Source organism: Rhinolophus sinicus, chromosome 4 (assembly GCF_057876585.1).
Source record: "Rhinolophus sinicus isolate RSI-liver-muscle chromosome 4, RSI-T2T, whole genome shotgun sequence".
In the NCBI taxonomy this organism is placed as follows: Eukaryota; Metazoa; Chordata; class Mammalia; order Chiroptera; family Rhinolophidae; genus Rhinolophus; species Rhinolophus sinicus.
The window spans coordinates 102,957,673-102,981,535 of NC_142504.1; the positions used below are offsets into that span (position 1 = coordinate 102,957,673).

Below are 23,863 nucleotides of genomic sequence, written 5' to 3' on the forward strand. Positions count from 1 at the left end.
TGTGTGTGTATACTTGGGTGTGTGTGTCTGTGTATATATATAGATACGGATATGAAAATCATTTTAGTTTTCTTTGTCATAGAGGAAAAAACGTCATAGTTCACCAACTCAGGCCAAGGCTAAGATGTCTAACTAAATTACAAAATTTAATATTTGCCACAACTCCGCCAACATAAACAGATTTAAAAGATATGCAGCTTCAAATCAGGCGGCTGTTGGCAAGGCTGTTTTTATGTGGGGATGCATACAGCATCCTGGTAAATACCCTTATCCTGATCCTCAAGCTAACAACAAACACCACAAACAAAAAAGACATTCGATGTTTCTGCTCTCTTTGTTTCCAGGGAGTATTGTGAAAGTAATTATTCTGTTGTATTTAAGAGGCCTATTTCATGGATGGGAAAATGTATTAAATTTCATTTGGCAGTTATTCAATCCTTGTTAATGTTATCTCCAGAGATAACTGCTTCAAAACAGGCTTTCAGACCTCAGTTCCTTCTCTACTACCATAATCCTTCTAAAGGAGCGCAGGATGGGCAATTTAGGAAACTTGTTATCAATTTCTAGACCGAGTGATAATGCCCCAAAACCAGATATGCCATTAGAAACATTTTGGTATTATCAAAATGAAAGTTTGTTATTAATGCATCTGGTTCAAAATTTTTCTTTTGTTATTAAGGCATAGGTTATTTGTGTGTGTGTGTGTGTGTGTGTGTGTGTGTGTGTGTGTGTGTGTTTTAAAGAATGAAACAAAGAAAAAAAGTCCTGGGAACTTTTACTTTTCTCTTCTCTTTCTCTTCATGTTTTGCCATAAACACAAAAGAAAAGTTGATGGGCTTTTACTGTAATTAGACACCCATTGACACAGAAAACAGTTTTGGTGTCTGAACTGTAATCTCCCCATGAAATATCAATTATACACGACAGTTGTAGAGTGCTAGATTTCAGTTTCAATTATCTTGCCAGATCTCTGTCTTATTAGAGGAAAGCAAACTTATTTTCCCAAAGATGCAAAACATCATTTAGGCCAAAAGTGCATCTTTTAAAGAGGTGGGAAGTGGTCATGCAAACTTTTTTAATAGCTCACCGGTGGGAGCCTGGAAGTTCATGAAATAGCAGCAGGAGATGGATACCGTGAGAAAACAATACCAGAGGCACCCAGATGCTATAGAAAACAAGACCTATCTCTAACAACCAATTATTTTGTGCAGGAAAGTTCTAACATCTAGGACACCTTTCCACCACAAATTCAATTTCCATATTTCTCAGTTTAAAAAATTATCAGACTATTTTTTTTAATTCATGTGATTAAACATTTAAAGGACTATTCACCAAAGTCTGATCTGGATTCAATTCTTTTGTTTGCGTTTTAATTCTTGGGAGATGTGTATTGGGAGAAAATGTCCTAACTGTCTCAAGAACACATATGTTTTCCTCCCAGAAATCTCACAGCTTCACCTCTGCTTTGCCTGAAATTTAAGGTAATTCCTTACTGGACAATTCTTGGAGATTGATTTAACGATTATTCTCCAGGTGATAAGATAATTTTCAAGAGGATTTAAACATGATCTAAATGAGATTGATCTTGGCAGTGCTGACTTGTCATCTGATCACCTAGGCTGAAACTTGCGTGACAGTCCCTCAAAATGCCTAAACTGAGTGATTCTGTGATCTAGTTCGAGAGATGCAAACGGCCGTTATCTGATTTCAGTTCATCTTTTTTTTTTTTCTCAACTTGTAAGTTCCATCTATTCAACTGTTTCATTTCTCTCCTCTGTATCTCCACCTCCCCACCCCCAATTTTCTACATCATTTTCCTACAGTGGAAACCATAACTGGATGCAGTCCACCAAGCAGGGACCTTGAGGGGTGGTTACCAGAGTCCATTTCATCCCTCCCCTGCCCAGGTAGCAGGTTAATGAGTAGAGAACTAAAATTAACCCATGCCTAATGAACCAAGCCTATCTGGCACAGAGATTATGGTGAAATGTTGCAATTCCTTGTAAGCACCTTTTCTGTTTAGGGTGAAGGAATAGACGACGGAACACGACGTGCAGTTCCGGGTCCCTGTAGTGCAAGCAGCACCCCCGCTGAGTACACAATCACGTGGCTGGCTGCCACACAAAGCACTCTGTAGCCAGTCCACAAGGTCCATGACTAGGAGTTTATCCTTACCTAACTGGCCTTTATGTTTAAAATGCTTTTCTTGTCATCCAAGTAACACATGCTTATTGTAAAATACTTGGAAAGGAAGTGGAAGTGTAAAGAAACTTGCCTAAACAAATAATCTTTTCTTTCCCATCACTTTCTAAAAGCCATATTCTCCACCCATCACTTGGTCCCTCACAAATCAAAGTTCTAGCATGGATTTTCCTTATTCTATGGATCAAGTCTAAGATCAATACTTTATGCATCCTTCACCTGGACATCCTAGGGCCTTTCCAGTTCCCTCCCACTGTTAAAGTCCTTAATCTGAATCTAGGTAGTTACCTACTCTGATCCCTTATCTGCTGCATTCATTCCCACATCACCAAGGCTTGAGCAAAGCCCTCCCTGCTCCATCTTCCAGGATGGTTTCCTCTGCACAACTCACCAACCACTTCTCATTTAGTGGTCCCACATATCCCTACTCTGACTCCGCCTGGACTGTGTGGGTCTCCAGAAGTCTCATCTTCTCAGTAAGCTTGGACAGGTTCTCTCCTGATCGTGCATTTCCAACACCACCCTTAACGCATACTCAAGGACACTGTTTTAATAGGGCAGGGTATCACCTCAATGATTGTTTTGTTGCCATTCGTAAAGCCTATACTTACCTTGAAATGTAAGGAATTCCCAGGGCAAGGAATGGGTGCAGAGCTCACTCTACAGGGTTGTTAGTATTACAATGTGCAATTAGATGCTTCCTAAATAGTAAATGATGACACAAATGGTATGTGTCTGTGAGACTATTTCTGAAATCTAAAACCTTCTGATATTGTTGAATATACACTTAGTATATGTCTATCAAATAATAAACATTTCATTTAATTCAACAAATGCCTTCTGAATGTCTCCTGTATGCATGACACTATTTAGGCATTTTCAGAAAAATAATAAAAGACATGCCTATTACACTATCGGCTTTTAGCTTATGGTGGATTAATATAATTACTATGTAAGGCAAAAGAAGATGAATGTTATAAAGGAATCCAAGCTCATGTAGGGTTTTAAAGGATGGGTGAAACTATCAGATTGAGAAAATAGGAACTACTTCAGAAAAAGGCAACGTTTTAGTCAGGTTTTGAATGATGGTCAAAATTTTGATATAGATTATCTAAATATATTTGTACAAAACATATTTAACATTAATGAAAGAGCATCTCAACTTTAAATGAAAGTAGGATTTGACATTGAAAAGTGACATTATACTTAGATATTATATGTATATATTTAGATATTATACTTATATGAATAAGTAGCTAAGGATTGCATATTAATATATTTTCATATTGTCAGACTATATATTTCAGGACAAAAAAGCATATTTTTGTAAAGCTCTTTATAAACCTCAGTGGCTTTGCCACAAAGTGAACAACATACGGCATTTGGACACAAACGGTACCTCACTGTATGTGTGTATTATTGGCCCAAATGATTCACTCTTATTTAACTGCAATGTAGTCTTTCATCTCCCAATAATAGTTTCCATATGACCAGTGGCTCTGCTATAAAGAAGATCAAAAGCGAAAGAAAGGATTTAATAAAAGAAAATGACATTAAGAGTAGCATTAAATCAGAGAATACCAATATCCAACTCTTTTTTTCTTTTTGAGAATAAAGCTCCAGAGTACTAAGCAGCTTCCCCAATATGTCATGAAAAGGCATTTTACAAGCAGTAGGTATGTGCAAAATCCATCTGTGTATGCCTCAGAGTGGCAAAGATTAAGTTAGGGCGGAGGGGGAAAAGGCGGGGGGAATAGGGGAAGAACTCCCCCTTTAGAGGCAGGCTGGAGGACAGGTAACAGACCAAACAGCTTGTTTCGCATTTTAAAGAGTGCCCGAGAATGTGTCAATGGCAGACGTCCATCCATCCGTTTCTGTCCTTTCGTGTTCCATCTAATGGAGATAGACTGTTTGCTAATCCAGTTTCTCAGAGAATCATAACATTGCTCAACTCTAGTACATGAGTTCTGAGAAAGGAAGTTTTTTTTGGCAATGCATAGTGACTTGATATGAAGAGCCAACTTCCCAAACAATTTTCTTCTAGCTCTTAAAAAAAAAAAATACAATGTTAATCTCTATTCCCGACTGGATAAACAGCTGCTAATAACCTCCAGCTCCCAGGGGAGGAGGCTGTTTCCTTTCATCTTCATACTGGTGGATATCTGACGTGCACTGGCCTCTAGTGATTCCACATGTTTCCTACTTCGCCTTCTTCAAAACCGCTCCAGTACCAGTCCTGCCGTTTTAGGCGTCTTTTGTCCCTTTCCTTGAGATGGCATCCATAACTCAAAGGACGTACTGGCTTACGGTACTACTTATGTGAAATTGTAGTTCTTTCGCTCTTGGTGTATTCAAAGTGGAAACTCAAGCACTTATAATATCTAAAGGAAGCGAAAGCGTTGGACTTTTGCATTGGAAACCTTGCGAGGGGAATGAACATTCTGGTTTCTTTCATACCGAGCTAATTATTTACTCAAAGGCTGGCTGTGTTCAAGATACTCAACTTCTAACAGCATCGCTAATGCGATTACTTACTTATATCTGTTTGTGTCCTAAATAAACGAGCCGACTTTAACACTTTTTCCCCTAATAGGAAGTACCCTGCAGAAGATTACAGGGCCAGCCGGTCCCCAGAGTATTTCTCACTTGTTCCTGAGCACCTGCTTTACTGGTGACCTCAGTTCTACACCTCAAGATTCAGACATTTCGCAAAACAGCTTTTTAAACAAAAACCAGCTGTTTCCCATCTAGACGACAGGGGGAAAAATTTGGGCAGCTTACAGAAACATTACCCAGAGACTACCATTCTCCAATAACTTTCACACACGTTCAGGTCCAAACGAGACCCGTCCCTGTGCAGAAGCCGGCGAGAGGCAAATATGAAATTAAAATGTGGAAACTCAATACCTTGGTTTTTGACAATACGTCCAATTAACTGCTTGAAAATGAACGTGGCTATTGTAAATCAGGATAATGCTTTCTCAAAGATGTCATTTAACTAATATTGGACAGATCTTGTGGTTAAACTCAACTTTAGAGTTTAAGACAATTTATGGATATTCAGGAAGCTATAATTATGCACAAATGTCAACCAATTAGGTAGACTCCTCGCATTTCAGAAATGTTATTAAAGCTTTGTTTTTAGGATTTCACTCCTAAATCTGCTTTGCCTAAACCCTCTCTTCTTATTTTGAACCCATTTTTACACTTCTGTTTTCTAAGCAATTAAGAAACTTTTGATTTGAAAAATTTACAGCCACAATAAAAGTTAAAATAACGCTAATGACCACAGATTTCGAAAAAATATAAAATGACCAAACACTGGTCTTGATTTTTAAGTGCCAAGTTGCTCCAGTATTTTCTGTTTTGGTATGAATGACATAACTGAATTACTTCATGAGCTGCTACTTTAATTCCTCAGGGTGGAAAATTCCATGAGTTAATTTAATTTGGATGTAAAAAATATACATGAACGCTCGCTCTTCCTGTGGACTCTCATGTGAAATATTCGAGCCAATTGCTGGAGCTGCTGTGCTTTGAGGAGGGGCTTTTCGCCCAGTGCAGCCCTGGTTGGGCACTGCGAGGGCTGGGTACCATCAGGCAACTTTCTAACCTTCACTCATGCACACACGAGCCACTGTTTTCTGCATTTTTTTTTTAAATCCTGTTTATTCTATGGCACTATCATGTGCTTTCAAGCCTATATCTAAAGGTCCAACTCCTACACAGACTCCACTATGCACTCAGTGACACCTTCTGTAGCTGGATAATGTTCATCCACCCTTCCCTGAATCGCTTCTTAGGTCACTTCATAATTCCATTTTTACGTTATAGTTGGGCACACACCTGAGTTATCACTGGCCCAGAGTCAGAGGCCCGCAGGATCAGAAATTTAGGAAGCACCCAATGATGGAACAATGGTGCATTTTCTAATATGTACAAAAATATTCCCACCCCTCAAATCTTCTTTTTTGAGAAAACAAGGGTAATAATATTTTTCTTAATGAAAGGGATGTGCCTTTTTAAAATTATGGATACAAATTTAGCATTGTGTTCCTGTCGTCAGTAAAAGTTCAATGAAAACCTATGGTGATTAAAAGGGTCTACTAGCTTTCCCTCTACTATTTAAGAAGAAAGCAAAGAAAAATACAATGAGGTTGTACAGTCTGTGTTTAATATGTATTTATATTTTAAAAGTGGGGAAGACAACAAGTTTTTGTTTTTTATTTAAAGTTCTTGATGCCAGGATGCTAAACACATACTTTAGGGGGAAAAAATTAGCAAACTAAGCTTGGCTTGCCCTAGAAACAGGGAGAAAGATTGCCTTCGAGGTCTGATGGTCCAGTACAGACTGTCTTGGTTCTAGGTCACAGGGCCTGAATTTGAATAAAATAGGCAGTGGGGAAAAAGACGGGGATGTACCTAATTTGGACTGACTGCTGTGGGGCCTGGGCACGCATCATGCCCCAACCACTTGTCTGAGGGGTTGCTAATGCAGTGTAAACGGTCACCCTGCTATGGGTGTCGCCAAAAGCTCTTGATTTTTGCTTGAATTAATTCACAAACATCAAATGGTGAGCTCAAGCATTCTGAAGGTGTTGCAACTAATCTATGATTAAGAAGATTTCTTTAAGTTAGAAAAAGACAAACACTGCATGTTATCAGTTACCTGCAGAATCTAAAAAAAACAAACTTAAAGGAATAAGGGAGTAGAATGGTGGCTGCTGGGGGCTGGTGGGAGAAATGTGGGGATACTGGTCAAAGGGTATAAATTTCCAGTTATAAGATGAATAAGTTCTAAGGATCTAATGTATAGCACAGTGACGATAATTCACACACAAAACTGTAATTATGTGAAGGGACGGAGGCATCATATTGTGATGAACATTTTGCAATAGGTAAGTACATCAAATCATCACATTGTACACAAACTTACACATGATAGATGTAAATAATACCTCAATAAAGCTGGGGAAGTTTTCAAAAATAAAATAAAGAGAACTTATTTAGTCCTTTTTCTGTCTGTTTTTTTCTTTCTTTACGTTTTCTTAAAATAAAGTACCATATTGATATAAGTTAAAAACTTTCAATCGAGGATGCTAATCGGCTCTCAAAATATTTGATAATTGTGGATATTAGGCGACATGGTGGAACACGAGATAAGCGTATCTTAATGAAAGAGGAAAAAAACCAACATAGTAGCTATAGAAAGATAAAATTGATGACTAAGATCCTGGGTGAACGTTTATGACAGGCTATTTAAAAGACAGTTTCAAAGTGCTCTGAAACAGAGGCCGTGACCTCTCAAACTCAGGTTGGTTCCACCAAGAACAAGTCTTTCTGGACACACCTCGTTTCCTCCTTCATGGGACTGCTGCAGGCCTGGAGTCTTGTGATAGTGCAATCTCTGGACAAAATGAGAAAAGGAAGACTGGCCGAGAGAAAAATTAGGTGGTCATAACTGGTTGACATTATTAAACCCAAAGAGCAGGGGGACGGTATGAGCGTAGAGGGAACTTCCACAGGACAGAACCTCAGGCTTTCTGCGCTACGTCCTCCCCGGTCAACAGTTTTATTCGTGGCTTTGATGTCGGCATCAATGGCACCCATCAAACTGGCCAACAACAGAGCTGGCAGAATATTTGACTGAATGAGGACCTAAAAAAGACCTTGAGACTAGAAAGAGATTGAAGGTTGAAGTATGAAATTCAAAGGTGTTGCGTGAAGTTTTGTACTGGTATCACAAAAAGTGCACAAGGAGAGTTGAGAAATGGGTGGCTTGTGGATTTCGGCTGATTGTATGTTCAGTATTTGTCAGCGGGATGATGAGGCCATCAACAAAATAGCTCATAGGATCCTGTTGGGTGGCCTTTAATGAAGATGTAATATACTGAATGGGTCTGGTGCTAGATCCACCCTAGAGTAACCTGGTAATTCCTTGAGCACTCTGTTCAGTTTGAGGGTCTACATACCTAAAAGTCCTAGGAAAAGAAAAGTATCATTTATAGGTTAGGGAGAACGCACTGGGTAGTCACAGAGTCAAAAACTTTTTCACCGGGTAAACATTTGAAGATATAAATGTCTAGTGTGAAGAAAAAAAAAAATTGAATAGACTGTCTTCAAATAACTGAAAAATTTTCAAGTACTTGTTGGGTTGACTTAGGGGTACCTCCAGGCAGAAAAATGAGGACCGCACAGAGAAGCCAATTTGGGGGGGGCATGAGGGAGAATTATCTAACATGTGATGGCAACGGGCTTTCTGATCACTTCAAACTATTCACTCTTGAAGGCAGGAGGCCGGTAGAGACATGTTGACCACTTGGCAGGGAATTTGCAGGGGGGATGCGGACAGAGATGACTTCTAAGGTTCTATGAGAAGCTATGGAACTAACTGCTTAGAAATGAGGTATGTGCTAAAATAGACATGGAATTTTACGGACTCCGAATCCCTGGAAACCATCACCAGTGGAGATGGTAAAGCCTCTATGGGTCACACTTTGTCGCGAGGTCCACACAGAAACAGAATTCTCTGACTTGTGCTACTCGCCTGACTACAGACTGGCGCTCCCCGAGATGCCACATCACTGTCCATCACTCCCTCTCATTGGCAAGCATGACTGCCAGCGCTAAACAGCAGCACGTGGCAAGGAGCCAGCCAAAGGGCCACTGAAGAGTTTTCTTGGGTTCCGTGAGTGCAGTCAGAGTAACAGAATGGTGTGTAATACCAGCCACAGTTTTGAAATCGCTATGGTATTAGGTTAGAGAGTAAGTTTGCTGTAGCAGTGTGGTATTTAGTATAAAGAGTGCTGGTCTCACCGCTTGCTTGTCTGTGTTTTAATCAAAGCTTGGCCATTAATTAGTGAGTATCCATGTTTGGGTCACTTTCCTCTTCTGGGCCTCAGTCTTCAGCGGTAAAATAAGGGCCATGGGCTCAATGACTTCAGGGGTGCTTTTAGAATCTAAAATTCAACGGTCCTAAATCTTAAGAGCTATGACAGCAAAACTAACTTAAGTTGATCATCGTCCGAGGCCCTCTGTGGTTAAAAGTTCTCCTATGTTTAATGTCAGTTAAATGCAAAGGTGCTTCTCCACCTAATGAATGCTCTTCTTATACATTCTTTTAAATCCTGTCAAACGAGAAATGCTGTTGATAAGAGAGAAACTGGGCTGAGATCACTACTCCTCGACCAAGGGACAATGTGATCCTTCGCTCCTGGATAACAGAGCGGGGGGGTCTGCCCTCTCTGAGGGAGCCTACGCTACTGCTGCAGCAAGTTCTTTTCAAATGTGTCTGTCCTTTCCTACTTGACTGTGAACCCCTGAAGAGCAGAGGCCACCTCTTTGCATAAAGCCTGGCATTTGGTTACCACTTAATAAATGGTTCTGAAATGAGTAAATGGGACTTTGAGCAAAAAGGATCTGGGAACCACACTGATATTATATATTAATAGTATAGGAGGCTTTAGCTAAATGAGCCTATCCTTACTGGCTTTACTGACAAGTAATTAGGAGCGCATACAGAGTCACATGAAGGCATTTTTGACGTGGGTTTTGTTCTTATTCAGTTAAAAGAGGAGATTAGGTCATCTGCAAGGCTTTCTTTCAGGTCTGTGGACGTGAATACTGAATGAATAATGGAGAGAATTATATTTGGAAAATTGCCATTTCAATAATTTATATATTAAAAAAAATCTAGTGATTTCATATGAGGATTAACCACAGAGATATCGAAGGCACAGAGATGATATCTAGGTCAGAGTTTCTGACTAGGTTAGTGACAAACCCTGCTGTTTCCTTATTCTCCCACAGTAAGAGGTTTCTGCTTTGATTCTATTAGGAAAGTGGGTGATTATAGTAGGAAAAATAGCTTAAAATTTATTACTTCAAGAACCTTAGTAAGGAGAATTCACACCTCATGCCACTTAGCACACACATGTTGATTTAAGAGTAAGTGTTTAGACAATGTGGGTTTTAATCTAGAATGCAACCACACTGGAGGAAAAGTTCTTTACCTCCACATTTGGGTGGAGAACTGGTCTGGGAACTTCACAGTCAGATACTTGGAAACTTCTTTCATCAACAAACATTTACCGAGATTTGAAAATTACAAGCTCTTTACCACCTAAAATTAATGCTTTCAAGGTATGCCCACAGATAATCTTTGGGGAATGCTCCTGGTCGTCAAAAAGAGCATGGCGTTTGGAGCCAATGTATGAGTTTAAGTCTAGGGTCGTGACTTGAGACTACTCAAACCTTTTAAGGCTCATTTAATCAGCACCTAAAATGGACATTGTAACCTTCACTGGGCTCTTGTAAAGACTGTCTGACAACGTATATGATGCACCTAGCACTGGGGCTGGCAAGTTGTCAGGCGCTCAGAAAATATTAGTTTCCTTCCTTCCCTTTTGACTCATAATTTATTTACTGGGAGGGAAACACAATGTAATACATGGTACTGAAGGAATTTACAACATAGTTGGAAGGTAAAAGTCACACCGACGAAACATACATAGCTCCACATGAGTGGGTAAGATCAATATCTAGCCGATGGTATGATTCACAGCGCTCTGAGTATAGAAAAGAAAATTATTATCACTGGTGTAGGTAGCAAGGGAAGGCTTCCTGGAAGAGGAAGAATTTGAGTCAGAGCCTTGAGAATGGGTGGGATGAGATGTACAGAGAAAAGTGGGTAGGGCAGGCCAATCCAGATGGATACAAAAGAAGTGTATCTATCTAGTAAGAACATCCAGGGCAAATTCTGAGCATATGCACAGATCGCATTGCTGGAAAAGGTTTTGCATATTGGAATCACTAAACATAAGGCTTTTGGTAAACGGTGACGGGACTTTATAAGCTAGGTTAAAAAGTTGGTCTTTATCTTATAGATAATGAAAAGCTGGTGAAGGTTTTTGTGCAGGAAAGAGCAAGGCCAAATAATATCATCTAGAAAGCTCACAAGTATACAGCGTTCACTCCAGTGTTATGAGCCAGGCTGCTGTGAAAAAAATCCCTCTCATTACGCTGATACTTGGTGAATCACGGAAGACCTACTTCAGAACTCCAAGGAAAACATTTTATGAATCAAAAGCTAAGTACAATATGTTAGCAATTAAATGAGATAACATAATAGCCCAGGCAGAACCATGGTTTTTTCCCCACCACGATTTCAAGCTGCTGCAGAAAGAAATGCTTATATCATCTTCCAAGTTATCATGCCATTTTGTTCTGATTTTCAGAAGGCGGGGAGAGAGGAAACAAGAAGAGCACAGAGGTCAAGAGGATTCAAAGCTGTCTATTCTTTAATCAGAATGAACTATTAAGGAGGGTTATAAAGGAGATTTGCTCAAAACAAAACCTGCCCGGGGATAGGTGTTAAGTTACTACCGTACAACTTGCTTTTACTCCAGAACAACAAGTGAAGGTGTGTAGTTGGGAAAGAAACTCCCACCAGCGCTGTTCTGCCCAAGTTTCCGGTGCATACCTCCCACTGCTACTTTATTTACTGCAGCTGGCCAAAGTTTTACAGCCTGTTTCATGTATTAAAATTCAAATGTGGAAAACATTACCAGTATCCTCCTTGAATTTTTTTTTGTTGTTGAGGGGAAAGAGGGGTGGTTTTTTTTTTTTCCTCTTCCCCTTCAACTTCCTTTTTATTGTGGAATGTATCAAATGGTCAAAGGCTAACTTCAGACTGACTAAATTCAAAAACTATTTCCTTTGTTCTTATATTTTTGTTTGAAAATTCATACCAGTTTGCAGAAGGAAAGAAATGACAACCTCATCTCGTTCACCCACTTTATAGAGTTTCAGGATGAGGAGCTCGGATTCGGGGGCCCAATGAATACTTTTGAGAAGAAAGGAGAAAGACTGCAAAACATCATTTGGTTTCAAGGCAGCAGGTTGTAACCATGTCACATCTTTGGAGCTGCTCTATTGTCCGGCTGGCTCTGTGGTTGTCCTCGATGGAATTATGTCTTCAGAGGAGTGGGCAAGAACTTTTCCTCATCAGCAAAACCAGCAGCTTTATTGCTTCTGCATGGTTTTCTTTTTTCAAAATCAAATCAGACACTTCTGTGTAATATTGGCCAATTATTTCCCTCTTTCTATTGCTCTGCTCCATTCTTTCTCTTTCCGCTCCACCTGGGTCAGCCCAACTTCCCATCTCCAAAGATGATTCTAGTCTCTTCCTCCTACCCCACCTCTAAATCAGACCTCAAAGAGGAGGCAATTCAAAGGTCAAATAGTTCCGAACAGCATCTATGTATAGTTTATTATCTTAAAGAACCACTTAACCTACATCTGGTATTTAAGAGCAAACTTTACATATTTATGGAAAAAACTGGCTCTGAAGCAATGCCCTGGGTGCGTGTTGCATCCGTTTAACATATGCAAAACGAACACAGCTACAGAAATTAAACTATTTTTCTCTTGATTGAGAGCAGATATACAGAAATGGTTATAAGTCACAGATTTGGCTTTTAATAAAGCCAGATTTCTTAATTAAAAGCAGTATTGTTTAAACATTGCAGTATAAAAAAAAAAAGAGCTGTACAAACTAAAATCTCATATTATATGCATCCCAAGTGTATTTAACACATTACCTGAGGCCACGCTAAATTAAAATCTAGATTTTCCTTTTGTTAACTCTTAGCAACTGCCATGAATAGACAAACAATTTCTACTCAATGATGAATTTTTAGGGTAGAGGTCAAGGAAAAGAAAAAAAGAAAAAAAAAATGATTTAACTTTGGCATTCAAAAATATCTTTCCACGGTTTGGAAGTGAGTTCATTGCTTCTATTTATAAACCAGTATTTTTGGTTTCAAATTGGTTGCAGGTTTCTATAATACACCACTCAGGATGGTACTCTTAGTCTTTTATTAAGAGAAATTGAAAAGAGGGCAGAAGAATACTATTGAGCAAAGAACCTCAAAATAACCTGTACTTATTTTGCATTCTCCTTTCAGAATCATCTTTAAACAAGAGACACTTCAGTGATAATGGAAAACAGACCTTCTCCAAGCAACTTTTTCAGAGTCTGTAAGGTACAAACAGGACACTAACGCGTTTGCTGACCAGGCAGGAGTTTGTAAGGAGCACAATTACACAGAATCACAAGCAACATTAAATTCTCCATCTATTCGGTCACTTCATTAATGTCATCACTTAATATTCTGTCAGGAAGATTCTCTGAAACTTCATAATCATCCACATCCAAAAAAAAAAGAATGCATTCCCAAATCCTTACCTAAAGTAATGGGCAAGACTGTCCAATTGTAACATGAACAAATCTGCTTAAATATTATTGAGACAAAGATTTATAAATAAGTAGTGGTAAAACTACTGTATACTAAAATTACACAGTCCCACACCATATATTTAGATGGAGAAATACACCATATATATCTGCCTCTCGAACTCAGCACCAAAAGACATTGATATGGTTTCTTTAATTGAAACAATTTTTTTCAATCTATTAACATCTGAAATGTCAGCAATGTAACATGAGCATCAGTTGGGTTCTTTAGCCAAAGTCACCAAGATGAAGACTTCAAAATACCAGGGATGACCCAGCAATGTTCTCCTAGGTATATACTTAATTGAAACAAAGACATGTGTCCACACAAAAACTTACACACGAATGTTCCTAGCAGCATTATTTATAATAGCCAAAGAGTGGAAATAACCCCAATATCCATCACCTAATGGACAGATAAATATAATGTATCTCTATAAAATGGAATATTGTTTGTCAATAAAAATGAATGACACTTTGATATATGATAAAACATGCATAAACCTTGGAAACATTGTGCTGTTAAGAAAGACAGAAAGACTACTCTGTATTGTATGATTTCATTTATAGGAAATATCCAGAAAAGGCAAATCCATAGGGAGAAACAGTAGATCAGCAGTTGCCAGGGGTTGGGGGCAGGAAGCATGGAGAGGGGCTGCTAAAGGCAATGGAGATTTCTTTTTTTTTTTGCTGGGGGCAAAAATGTTCTAAAATTAGACTGTGGTGATGGTTGCATAACTCTGTGACTATACAAAACATTGAGCTGTAAACCTTAAATGGATGAGTTGTATGTTAAGTGAATTACAGCTCAATAAAGCTGTTTAAAAAAGAAAAAAAAAAGCCCAGCAACTCTAGTATTTATACTTGAAATTCTAATTCTATATGGTAACTTACAGGGTCTACACACTTTATCACTTACCATGAGTGAATGTCTGTTGGCTGAAAGAAGACCGGTTCCATACCCTGAGCCCAGACCGCCCATTGCTCCGTTATGAGAAGGTCCAATGATCCCATGCATGTCCCCATGGCCACCAGGCATAGCTGTGGATGGGCCTACTGCATGGTTCCGGAGAACGTGAATAGCGTCATCCAGTCTTTCTAGACGATCTTCAATTCGGCTTTGCTGTTGGTTAATAAATGACATGAAATTTGATTTAGTTTGAAATGCATGCATAGGGTATATCAGTAAAACTTGAGTTGACACAAACCACACTTTGTGTTTCTAAATATATGTTTCCAATAAAGTTTATTTCCTTAAAATGGTATTAAAAACAGTGTCCTTTCCTAGAAAGCTGGTGAAAAAAAAATGTTAAAATTACAGTGTTCTTTTTCATGAACAAAGTAAATTCAGTAATTCTTCCAGGACATTATAATGTATATATGCTATACTATATGGCATTAGACTGAAAGACAAGTTAGATTTGCTTTAGGAAAAAAAAAAAACACTTATTAAATTTAGGGAACATTATGGCAGGCATTGGTTAAAGGTTTTAAAAAATTAACAATAGAAAGGTGACCTGTTTATAGTTTCCAATTAAATTATCTTCTTGAAGGCATATTTTCTTGGTCTCCTCTGTGGTACATGAGGCAGTGCTAAGTACCAAATCAGGGACAGGTAAATGCACACAGACTCTAATTTCTTATTGAGTATTTCAATTTTGAATGGTATTTCTTGCTTTCCGTTATCACCAGCTTGTGTGTGTGTGTGTGTGTGTGTGTGTGTGTGTGTGTGTAGAAGGGAGTGGGGACACAAAATGGTTACAGAAAAAAAGTTACAAAAATTCTGTCAACCACAGTAGTATGAGATTTCAAGACTGAAAAATCACAGATTTGAATTAATGTTCACCAGGGGCTTCTAATTGATTTCAAAGTCCTTATTATAGTATAGAACTCACTTCCTTATACAATTAAATTACACAATTAAAAAAACCAACTGACCTGTTTTTTCATCCCAGCCATTAGGATCCTAATTTTATGCAACTAGATAAGGCCTACACTAGTTTTTGGTGAAGAAAAAGGAAATGTAAACGTGTATTCCTTTTTTTTCAGGGTGATCAATAAAGTTTTTTTCAGGGTGATCAATAAAGTTTGTATCAAATAAACATCTGCATTACGCTCTCTAGTGTGCTCTTGAACATATACCATCCACTGGGTCCTCATTGTACATGTGTAAGGAAAGCAGGGCAGACATTATTAGCCCTTCCATATAGATGTGCAAATGAGACTCAAAGAAATTAAGTGAATTGATTAGTGAGCATTACACTGACACGAAATGGTAAAGGCAGGGTTGAACTCTGTGTCTTTTGACTTCAAATCCAATGCCTCTTTGTACTAAATGGTGCTACAATCTGCGTTAATTTCCAATGGGCTGTGCAAACAGATGCTGTACTAAACCGGCTACACTGCATGAGAAGAAACAATTCCTAATTATTCTACACTGACGGGAAGAATGTGTGTCTAATATAGTTAGTCTATGGAACGGAACATTCTGATTCACGACGGGCTTCAGTGTTAAGGGACCGCCCCTGAACTCCGAGCTTGGCTACTAATGTGACCTTGGAGAAGTTACTAACTTCTTTGAGTTTATGCTTCTTAATTTAGAAAAAATGGGAATGAACATATCCACTTCCAAGTGCACACGTGTAAGCATGAGAAGAAATAACACATGTGCCCATGACCCTTTCGGCTCACAGCTTCCTGGTGCAGAGGGCAGTCTCTACCGGTGAATACCCTTCTTGCGTGTGGTACTTCCGAGAGGACTGAAGCTGTAGTTCACAACTAGAAGCTTATAGCCTATAGAGCTTGATGGCTCTATAGCTGGACAAAACCCAGTTTTGATAGATGGGTCCCAGAGACGAACTGAAGGAGGTGAACACTTAAAACGACCACAGGTGACTTGGGTGTAGGTTGCGGGTTAACTGCGTGACGTAAGCTGTGCCTATGACGTCTGGCGTTGTGGTCGCCTTTATGGGCGACCGTGCAGAGCTGGAAGGCTCACACGCTATGGCAAGGGAGAGCGCAACAAGGGGGAAAGACACCTTTGGGTTTAATTTTTAGATTTTCCTTCATTTAAATAGTAAGCCAGAAAGGAAGAAAGGAATCCCTGAATGGCTAACATGATAACATTAGGTAGATAGATAAATCTACACCTTCTTCCATGTTCCATCTCAGAATACGGGGAAAAGAAAGGGAACCTCAACCTGGAAAAACTGAAGGGCTCCTTGCTGTTACCCATCCCCATTGGATTCACACACAGTCTAGAAACTGCATAGAGCAGTGGTGTTTCATGCATATTTCCAGCCCCATCACTGTGAGCTGAGAAAGACTAGAGTGTAATACACCAAATCATCAGGTGAGTATTTGTACCATTAGTTAAACCCATGCAAATTTTCAGCTATCCCCTATTTGGAAGAGCAGAGCTTTAATGATGCTACTAGATTTCTAGGAGAATGGTAGTGAAGGAGGAAGTAGTACGCTCCTTATTCCAAGGTTAGGGGAAAACTCTTATAAACCTGTTATTCTGGAAAGCAGAGATACGTAGCATCTTGAAGGGTTCCGGCTCTGCAGCTTAGCTGGAATGGCAGCACTCTCAGGTCTGGGAAGTTATGTAATCACTGACAGGGATCGTCCCCCAAGGTGGGAAGGAGGCCATTACCCTTCCAGGATTTTTAACTTCTTATCTGGTCCTAGATCTTTAGAGCCCAGACACTGTCGTACTATCTGGGTTACAATCTACAAACAGAACGAGCAAAGTCTAACAACTCTGGCTTTAACCAAACTTGTGGGCTTAATGTCAATCTCAAGTTCCTATAATGAAAATAAGAATCTTGGAGCATGAACTGGAGACAGAACGAGAGCAGAGATTAGCAGACGAGACTTACCAAGGAGTGTAAGGGTCCTTCATAATTAGGAGATGATGAGGCCTGTCCTCCGTTTCTCGACCAAACAGCTGTGCCTGCTGATATAGTACAATGGGAGTTATAATGAGATCTACATAATCTTAAAAAGACTCTTACTAACATTTTAAATCGTTCTTTTAGAAACAGCAATGTTGATTTCCATTTGGACAATAAGGTAAATACATGCAAACTTCCCATGCAAGAATTTTGGGGCAAGGAAAACATTTTAATATAAAATATGAAGACTTTACGCAGACTCAGAATTCTCTCAAGCTTCCTTCTAAGAGGGAATATTTAATTGATTCTGATATTAGCTAGAAGTGTTCCTTTGATAGAAAGCTATCACTCTGTAGACAAGGTACTTGCAGGGGCGCAAATGGGCGTTTTGAGTTATACCTTCATGCAAGGCCAGTTTCTCTCATCCATGAAAAACAGCTTTGCTACTTGTTTTTAAAATGATCCTTAAGAAGGAATAAGCCTTCAAAAACTTTTTAAGGAAGTAAGATTGGTTGGCAGGGATCCACAAAACCAGAAATAATTTTTTTATGATTCACTAAACTTCAAGGTAAAGAGAGATTCCCGCTGTAATAAATATTACATGTCTAACCTCTCACTTTTAAATTTAAAATAGTACACACTCAATGTAGAAAAGTTAGAAAATAAATAATTCAAAAAAGGAGAAAAAAAAAATCTGTATATGATCTCACTGAAATCTCATGCCCCGACAGAGTTAGCACTTAAAAAACTCATTCTTCCTGTCATTTCTGGGTGTTTATATATGTGTATTTTTATGCTACATAAAAACAGAATATTTTATTCAATTATTTTTAGTGACAGAATATATAAATAGAGCCATCAGGGTGAAAATAGCAACCTGTCCCCATGTTTACAACTTCATAAAGTTATTTCTTATTAATGTGTGGTCTTCCATAATGAATTACCAGGACCCCACAAAAGAGGCCTTGCTTCTATGCCTTCCAGAGACAGCACACTGCTCAGGTATTCGGGGAGTGTTCTGGAATGATTTGTGCGTAACTTTCCTCTCCCCTGATGAAGCTAGAAGTGGAGTGGCAGAACAGTGAGCATCCGATTCTGTCCGAGTTCCAATATTGCTACTGACATAACCTCAGCAAGTCACGTACCCTTTCATGGCCTTGGACACTCATCTGTAAAAGTGGAGCATTAGACTAAAATAGTTGTTCTTAAACTTTATTAGACTCCAGAATTTTTTTTCCCCCAAATCATAGAATAGATGAAATTAGAGCTGTTTTGCTTGAAATGGGGAACGTGGAGTTCTCTCTGCTCGGAACCGTTCAGCACGTGCCTCACTTGGCTAGGTGTGGTTTTGATCCTTTCCTGGCTCTGGACACTGAGGCGTGGGACCATTTTCTGGAGCCTAACAATATGGTACTGGACCTTTTCTATCACGGGGAATGTTTCATTGCTGTTCCATTATCCTCTTAATATCATCCCTATTTCTTCCCAGTTTCAACTTTGTCTCTCTGGACATATGGACTTAAATTAAATGTCCAGCTACCCTTTTTCTCTTCTGTCACTCCCCCTCCCCCATGTCAATGGAGTCTTGGAAAAGGCTGATATTAAATCCCAACTAAGCCACGGCCATTGTCCCGGAAAGCTTGCGCCAGGCTAAAACCTCCCATTCTCTACCAGGGAACCGTCCACGGGAGTCTTGCATGCAGGGAATAGTACAGAGATGGAGGAGGCGGCATTTAGGCATGTGACTCCACTATAAATTACAGTAAGGTCAGGTTTCAATGAGGTACAGATGTGATTTACGGGTTTTTTTTTTTTTTTTTAGAAGCCACCTGTCCTCTTTCCAAAGAGCTGAGACATGCACCACGCAGGGCCTTTTGGAAGCATTTATTGTGGAAGGGCAACAAGCCTCTTAAATGGATCTCCAGAAAGTAAAATGCTTTATTAATATAATTCAACAACTTATAATTTTATTATTTGAAGCCATAGGTCATGTAATTTTTTATTTTTAAAGGCAAACATGCCCTTTTATGCCACACAGTTACTTTCCAATTTGTTTACAAAATTATAGTTTTCCTCAAACATTCCAATGACATGTACTTGAAGGAGGGAATTTGGAAAATCTAAATTATCTGTGGGAAATAATCCTTTTGGATAGTCTATGTTTGATGACTATATAATCATATTCATAACTATATTTACTACCTTTTCTCCTCTGAGATGTTTTATTGGAGTATGTTATTCTGTTGGGTATCTTCTACAGAGCTAGGAAAAGTATAAGCAATAGTTTTCCACACATCTATGTATTGTAGAAATACCTAAGTTTTAAGAAAACTTTTGGGTGTAAATGACTGTACCTTCACCTGGTAGCCTGTCTCTCCCACTCCTTTCTATTGTTTGGAAATACTGTTTTGAGCTTTTAGGGGGAGTATCCACCTACAGAGCAGGATTATAAGGGGGCAATCATTCTCATCAGCTGGCACTATGAGGCAACGGGAGGTAAAGTACAGTACCTGAGAGAGAAGGAGGAGAGCCAACAGGAGTTGAAGGGTTTGATGAAAAGCTGTTGTTAGTGTGATCTGGAGAATAGATCTTAAAACAGTGGGGGGAAAAGAAAACAAACCCTCATTATTAGGAACAAATAATCAACAATTTTGTAAACTACAAAGTGTCAGTGCAATTCATTTAAAAATTATAAGTTACAAAACACATTTAACAAGTATAGGACCAACAGTCTAAAATGAAAACCTTAATTTTTCAAAAGAAGAATTATTGAGGTCATATAAGGTAGTAGGAAAAGAGCTGGATCGGATGGAGCTCAGCGGGCTTGAGTTCTAGTCCGTTCCCTCCCACTTCCTACTATGGCTCGTGGCTGTGAGCAAGTCACAGAGATAACCCATATCGCCCTTTCTCCTCCCCAAAACAGGTTAGGCAGTATCTTCTCTAAGACTGTTGTCCAACTCCTTCTTCACTATGATTAAGGCATTTGATTCCAAGTCATAAGAATGCCCAGATTAAATAAAAAGCTTTACTTGGTCACAATGCTAATTTAAATCAAACTTCTTTTATGTTCCAATGGTAAGGAAAAAACCACCGAAGAGACACATGACAGTCCAACAAATCTTCACTAACATTTGCAAATGATCAAGTTTAGCTTCTGAAGACAATACCAGGTATACTCCCTCAGACAAATATGCCATTTTGTTGCTAGTGAACATGCAGGAAATGAATGTTCAGTTCTAGCCTCTTGGCAGTGGGCAGTCAAAGCGGAGAAGCTGAGTCCCCAGGAGCCAAATATGTGACAATTTCTCATAGAACTCAGTTATGGTTTTGTTTTTGTTGTTGTTTTTTTAAAAAAGCCTTTTCCAAAGTGTTTTAAAACTGCCCCTTCCAAAGTCAGTCTTAGCTGGTCAATAAGCACCCATAGGACTTTAGAGAAAAATAAGAAATCAAGATAGAAAAGCTGTACACCTACAGGCTCTGAGAATAGCCACGAATTCATAACTGAGTACCACTTAGCACCATTGTGAGGAGACAAGACGGAAGAGGTCGGCCATGTACTGGAAGCTTCCGAGCTCTCTCCTCCAGTTTTGCAATGATCATTACGCAAAAAAGCTAGCATTTCCAAAAATCAAAGCTATTTGCCATTCACTTTCTAAAATTCCAAATGTCCGCTTGTGATTAAAGTTCAGCCATCAACATGGGTACATGTGAATGTCCAAAGTCAATATTTCCTCACCGAAGCAAGTGCTTTCCCCAGAGCATCTCCAGTCTGGGAGCTGCCTGCTGCCCCGCTTCCTCTATTTGCTGCAAAAACAAAAGGCAGAATATGAAAAAGCAGGCAGTGAGACATCTAACAATTTTCTATTCCTGGTCCATTTACTCACAATTTAATTGCATTTTTAATGCTAATTACAACACATTAATCTTTAATTAGCATTAATTTGTTTGCTGAGGTAGATGTCAAATATATTCATGTTACATTTTTTACAGATAAAATATAAACCTGACACCTTGGTTTAAAGACAAAGTGTTTTAGTTGCTACTACCTTTCTGCTTGTTACTTAGGAGTAGTTAGTGGTGAACGGTAGTTCATTGCTAAGTTCATTGCTAAGAAGTATGCAGTACTTCTAGGTCTCTGAAGTCCTCAAAGTTTGGCTTTTCTTTATATTTTATGTAGTCACCTGAATTATCCTCACAAATAATTTATACCATTCAAATAAAAAACTGATATGTAGCAAAAAGAGGTACTCCTCTCAGAGTTGCACAGTAAACAAAATAAAAAAAAAAAAAAAAAATCTGTAACAGGCCTGGCTTCCTAGGACAGAAAACATTTTTAATATTTTAAATAACATATCTTCCACATAGTTTTAAGTCTGTGTCCACATTAAAAATATTTCAACTGTTATGTTACTAAAAGATAATATGGTCTCCAATTCCAGAGATTAAAAAAAAGTCCACATAATCATGAAGCTATCTGTATCATCTTAAACACTGGTATTTTTATCTATAAAATAGATGAACAAATAGTACTAAGATGGACTCTTAATAAAAAGATATAGATTCTAGTATATAATTGAAAGCCTGTTCTATGTAGCAAGTATCGTTTGAAGGTAACTTGCCTTTATAAAATGGTACACCCAGTGCACTTTTGAGGTCTTCAGCATCCATATGATGCCTATGACATTTGGTATGTTACATTTATTAAGGCCTCAACATTAGCAAATTGACACAGTATTTAAATAAAACCCATTAAACGCTAGGGAAAGACATTTTTCAATACTCTGTGAAATAAGAAAAGGAACTCACAAATCCACTGATTAATCCAGGCAAAACTTTATTACACAAATAATTTTTTAAAATTCCCAGCCCTATCCTTGACCCAAGAGAGCAGTTTTTCTGACAAATGTGTCATCCTCAGCTTCTAGGTCTGTAAAAATAGAGTAGTGGGCTGATCTCAACTGGTCAAATTCTCTACTTCTCTGGGTTATAATTTCACTCTCCTGACCTCTGTTTAGCATAGTTAAATCATGCTTGTTATTTCTATACATTTACATGTTGGGTATGTCAGTTAAACAGTCTTTTGATGTGTGTTTTATTTGGTTAACAAAACCCACACTCATATTTATGTCTTAATTACTAAAACTGAAAGAACACTGGTATGTGATTAAAAAGAACACAGTCACCTTCTGACAAAATGAACTTATTCTTTTTCATATCACAAATTCATATAAAAAACATATTGATTACCAACACTAAGGATTATATGTATTATTAGCAAACTTTGAAAATGAGGGTCTGACATCACACAATTGAGCTAGTGGAGGAACCCACAGATATCAGTAGTATTAAAAATATTTAAAATAAGTGATAAATGAAATTATATCTGGTGTGAAAATTAAAATTACTGCATTAGGGAGTTTTTTTAAAAATAATTTTATAGAGAAAATAATAAATATTTTGAAAATACAGAGAGCAGTAATATTTGTTCAGCATATATTACCATGGTATTTGGGGCAATTACATATATATTTTTTTCCTAGAAGCAGTATTATCATACTATCTAAAAAATGAGACTTACAGGTCAAAATAATTTGTGTCATCTGCTTGATTAGAGAACAGATCTTCATGAAATGAAAGTTCAGAATCACACTGGAAAAATTACATTATCTGACAAGGAACCGACACCCAAATACAGAACAAGACATTGTTTCAATTATAGATAAAATTTGCTACTGTAGTAGCTTTCAAAAGATTAATTCTTCCTTTGAACAACTTTAAAATGAAAATAGTAAGTGTTTAAAAATATTTTTTCATGAAGCCAAACAGAATTGAAAACCACTAGAAATATTTTAGGAACACTGAAACAGTAAATTATATATATACGGCATCAACATCACACTTTAGAAGAGACAAGATAGGATCATTGCGATTATTTTCATGCTACACCTTTCTAACTAAAGTTTCTATTAAGTGCCTGTTGTACAGAGGGAGATATTAGGACTCAGGAAGTGGGGCAAAAAATAGAATCAACGCCTTACCTCATGTTGTCATGAAAATGATTCAGAACACTACAAAGGCTACTCATGGAAGCCGCTGATAAGAGCAGACTATTTTTTTAACACGAAGCCATTCTACCTTGCAGCAGCTGGAGAGCCAAACCCAACGTCTTAAATTTCAAAGCCCTTTATTGGGGCCAGTTTGCCCTTTCGCTTGGAATGCCTTTTGTTCTGTTCCAGGAAACGTTGGAGAAGACACATTTTCAAGAGTCCCTGAACATGTTAAGCTGCACGGGTCCTTCTGTTCAAGTGTTCTCTTTTTATCTGTGCAATGACCGATAGGTCAAAGGGTGTCACACATAATCAGCAAGCGAATATATCATTAATTCTCATATGGCATTATTTCTTTTATATCGAGTAAGGGGTCATGTATAGCAAAAACATTCTAATTAAAACCTGTGCTCATCAAATCC

At 38.3% G+C, this 23,863-nt stretch overlaps 1 protein-coding gene across 35 annotated transcripts in view; it reads right to left on the bottom strand.

The window, feature by feature from the left end:
* The window catches only part of TCF4 (transcription factor 4), a 345,979-nt gene that overhangs the window by 15,857 nt on the left and 306,259 nt on the right, over positions 1-23,863 (bottom strand). For 30 of the 35 annotated variants that reach the window (XM_074339930.2, XM_019722107.3, XM_019722094.3 and 27 more), the window contains 4 exons: positions 21,131-21,198; positions 19,905-19,983; positions 17,380-17,456; positions 14,418-14,621 (listed from right to left, as the gene is read on the bottom strand). In XM_074339930.2, coding sequence (XP_074196031.1) covers positions 14,418-14,621; positions 17,380-17,456; positions 19,905-19,983; positions 21,131-21,198 — 428 coding nt within the window. The remainder of the gene's footprint in view (positions 1-14,417; positions 14,622-17,379; positions 17,457-19,904; positions 19,984-21,130; positions 21,199-23,863) is intronic. The other 5 variants (XM_088798011.1, XM_074339924.2, XM_074339921.2 and 2 more) reach the window with 1 other exon arrangement.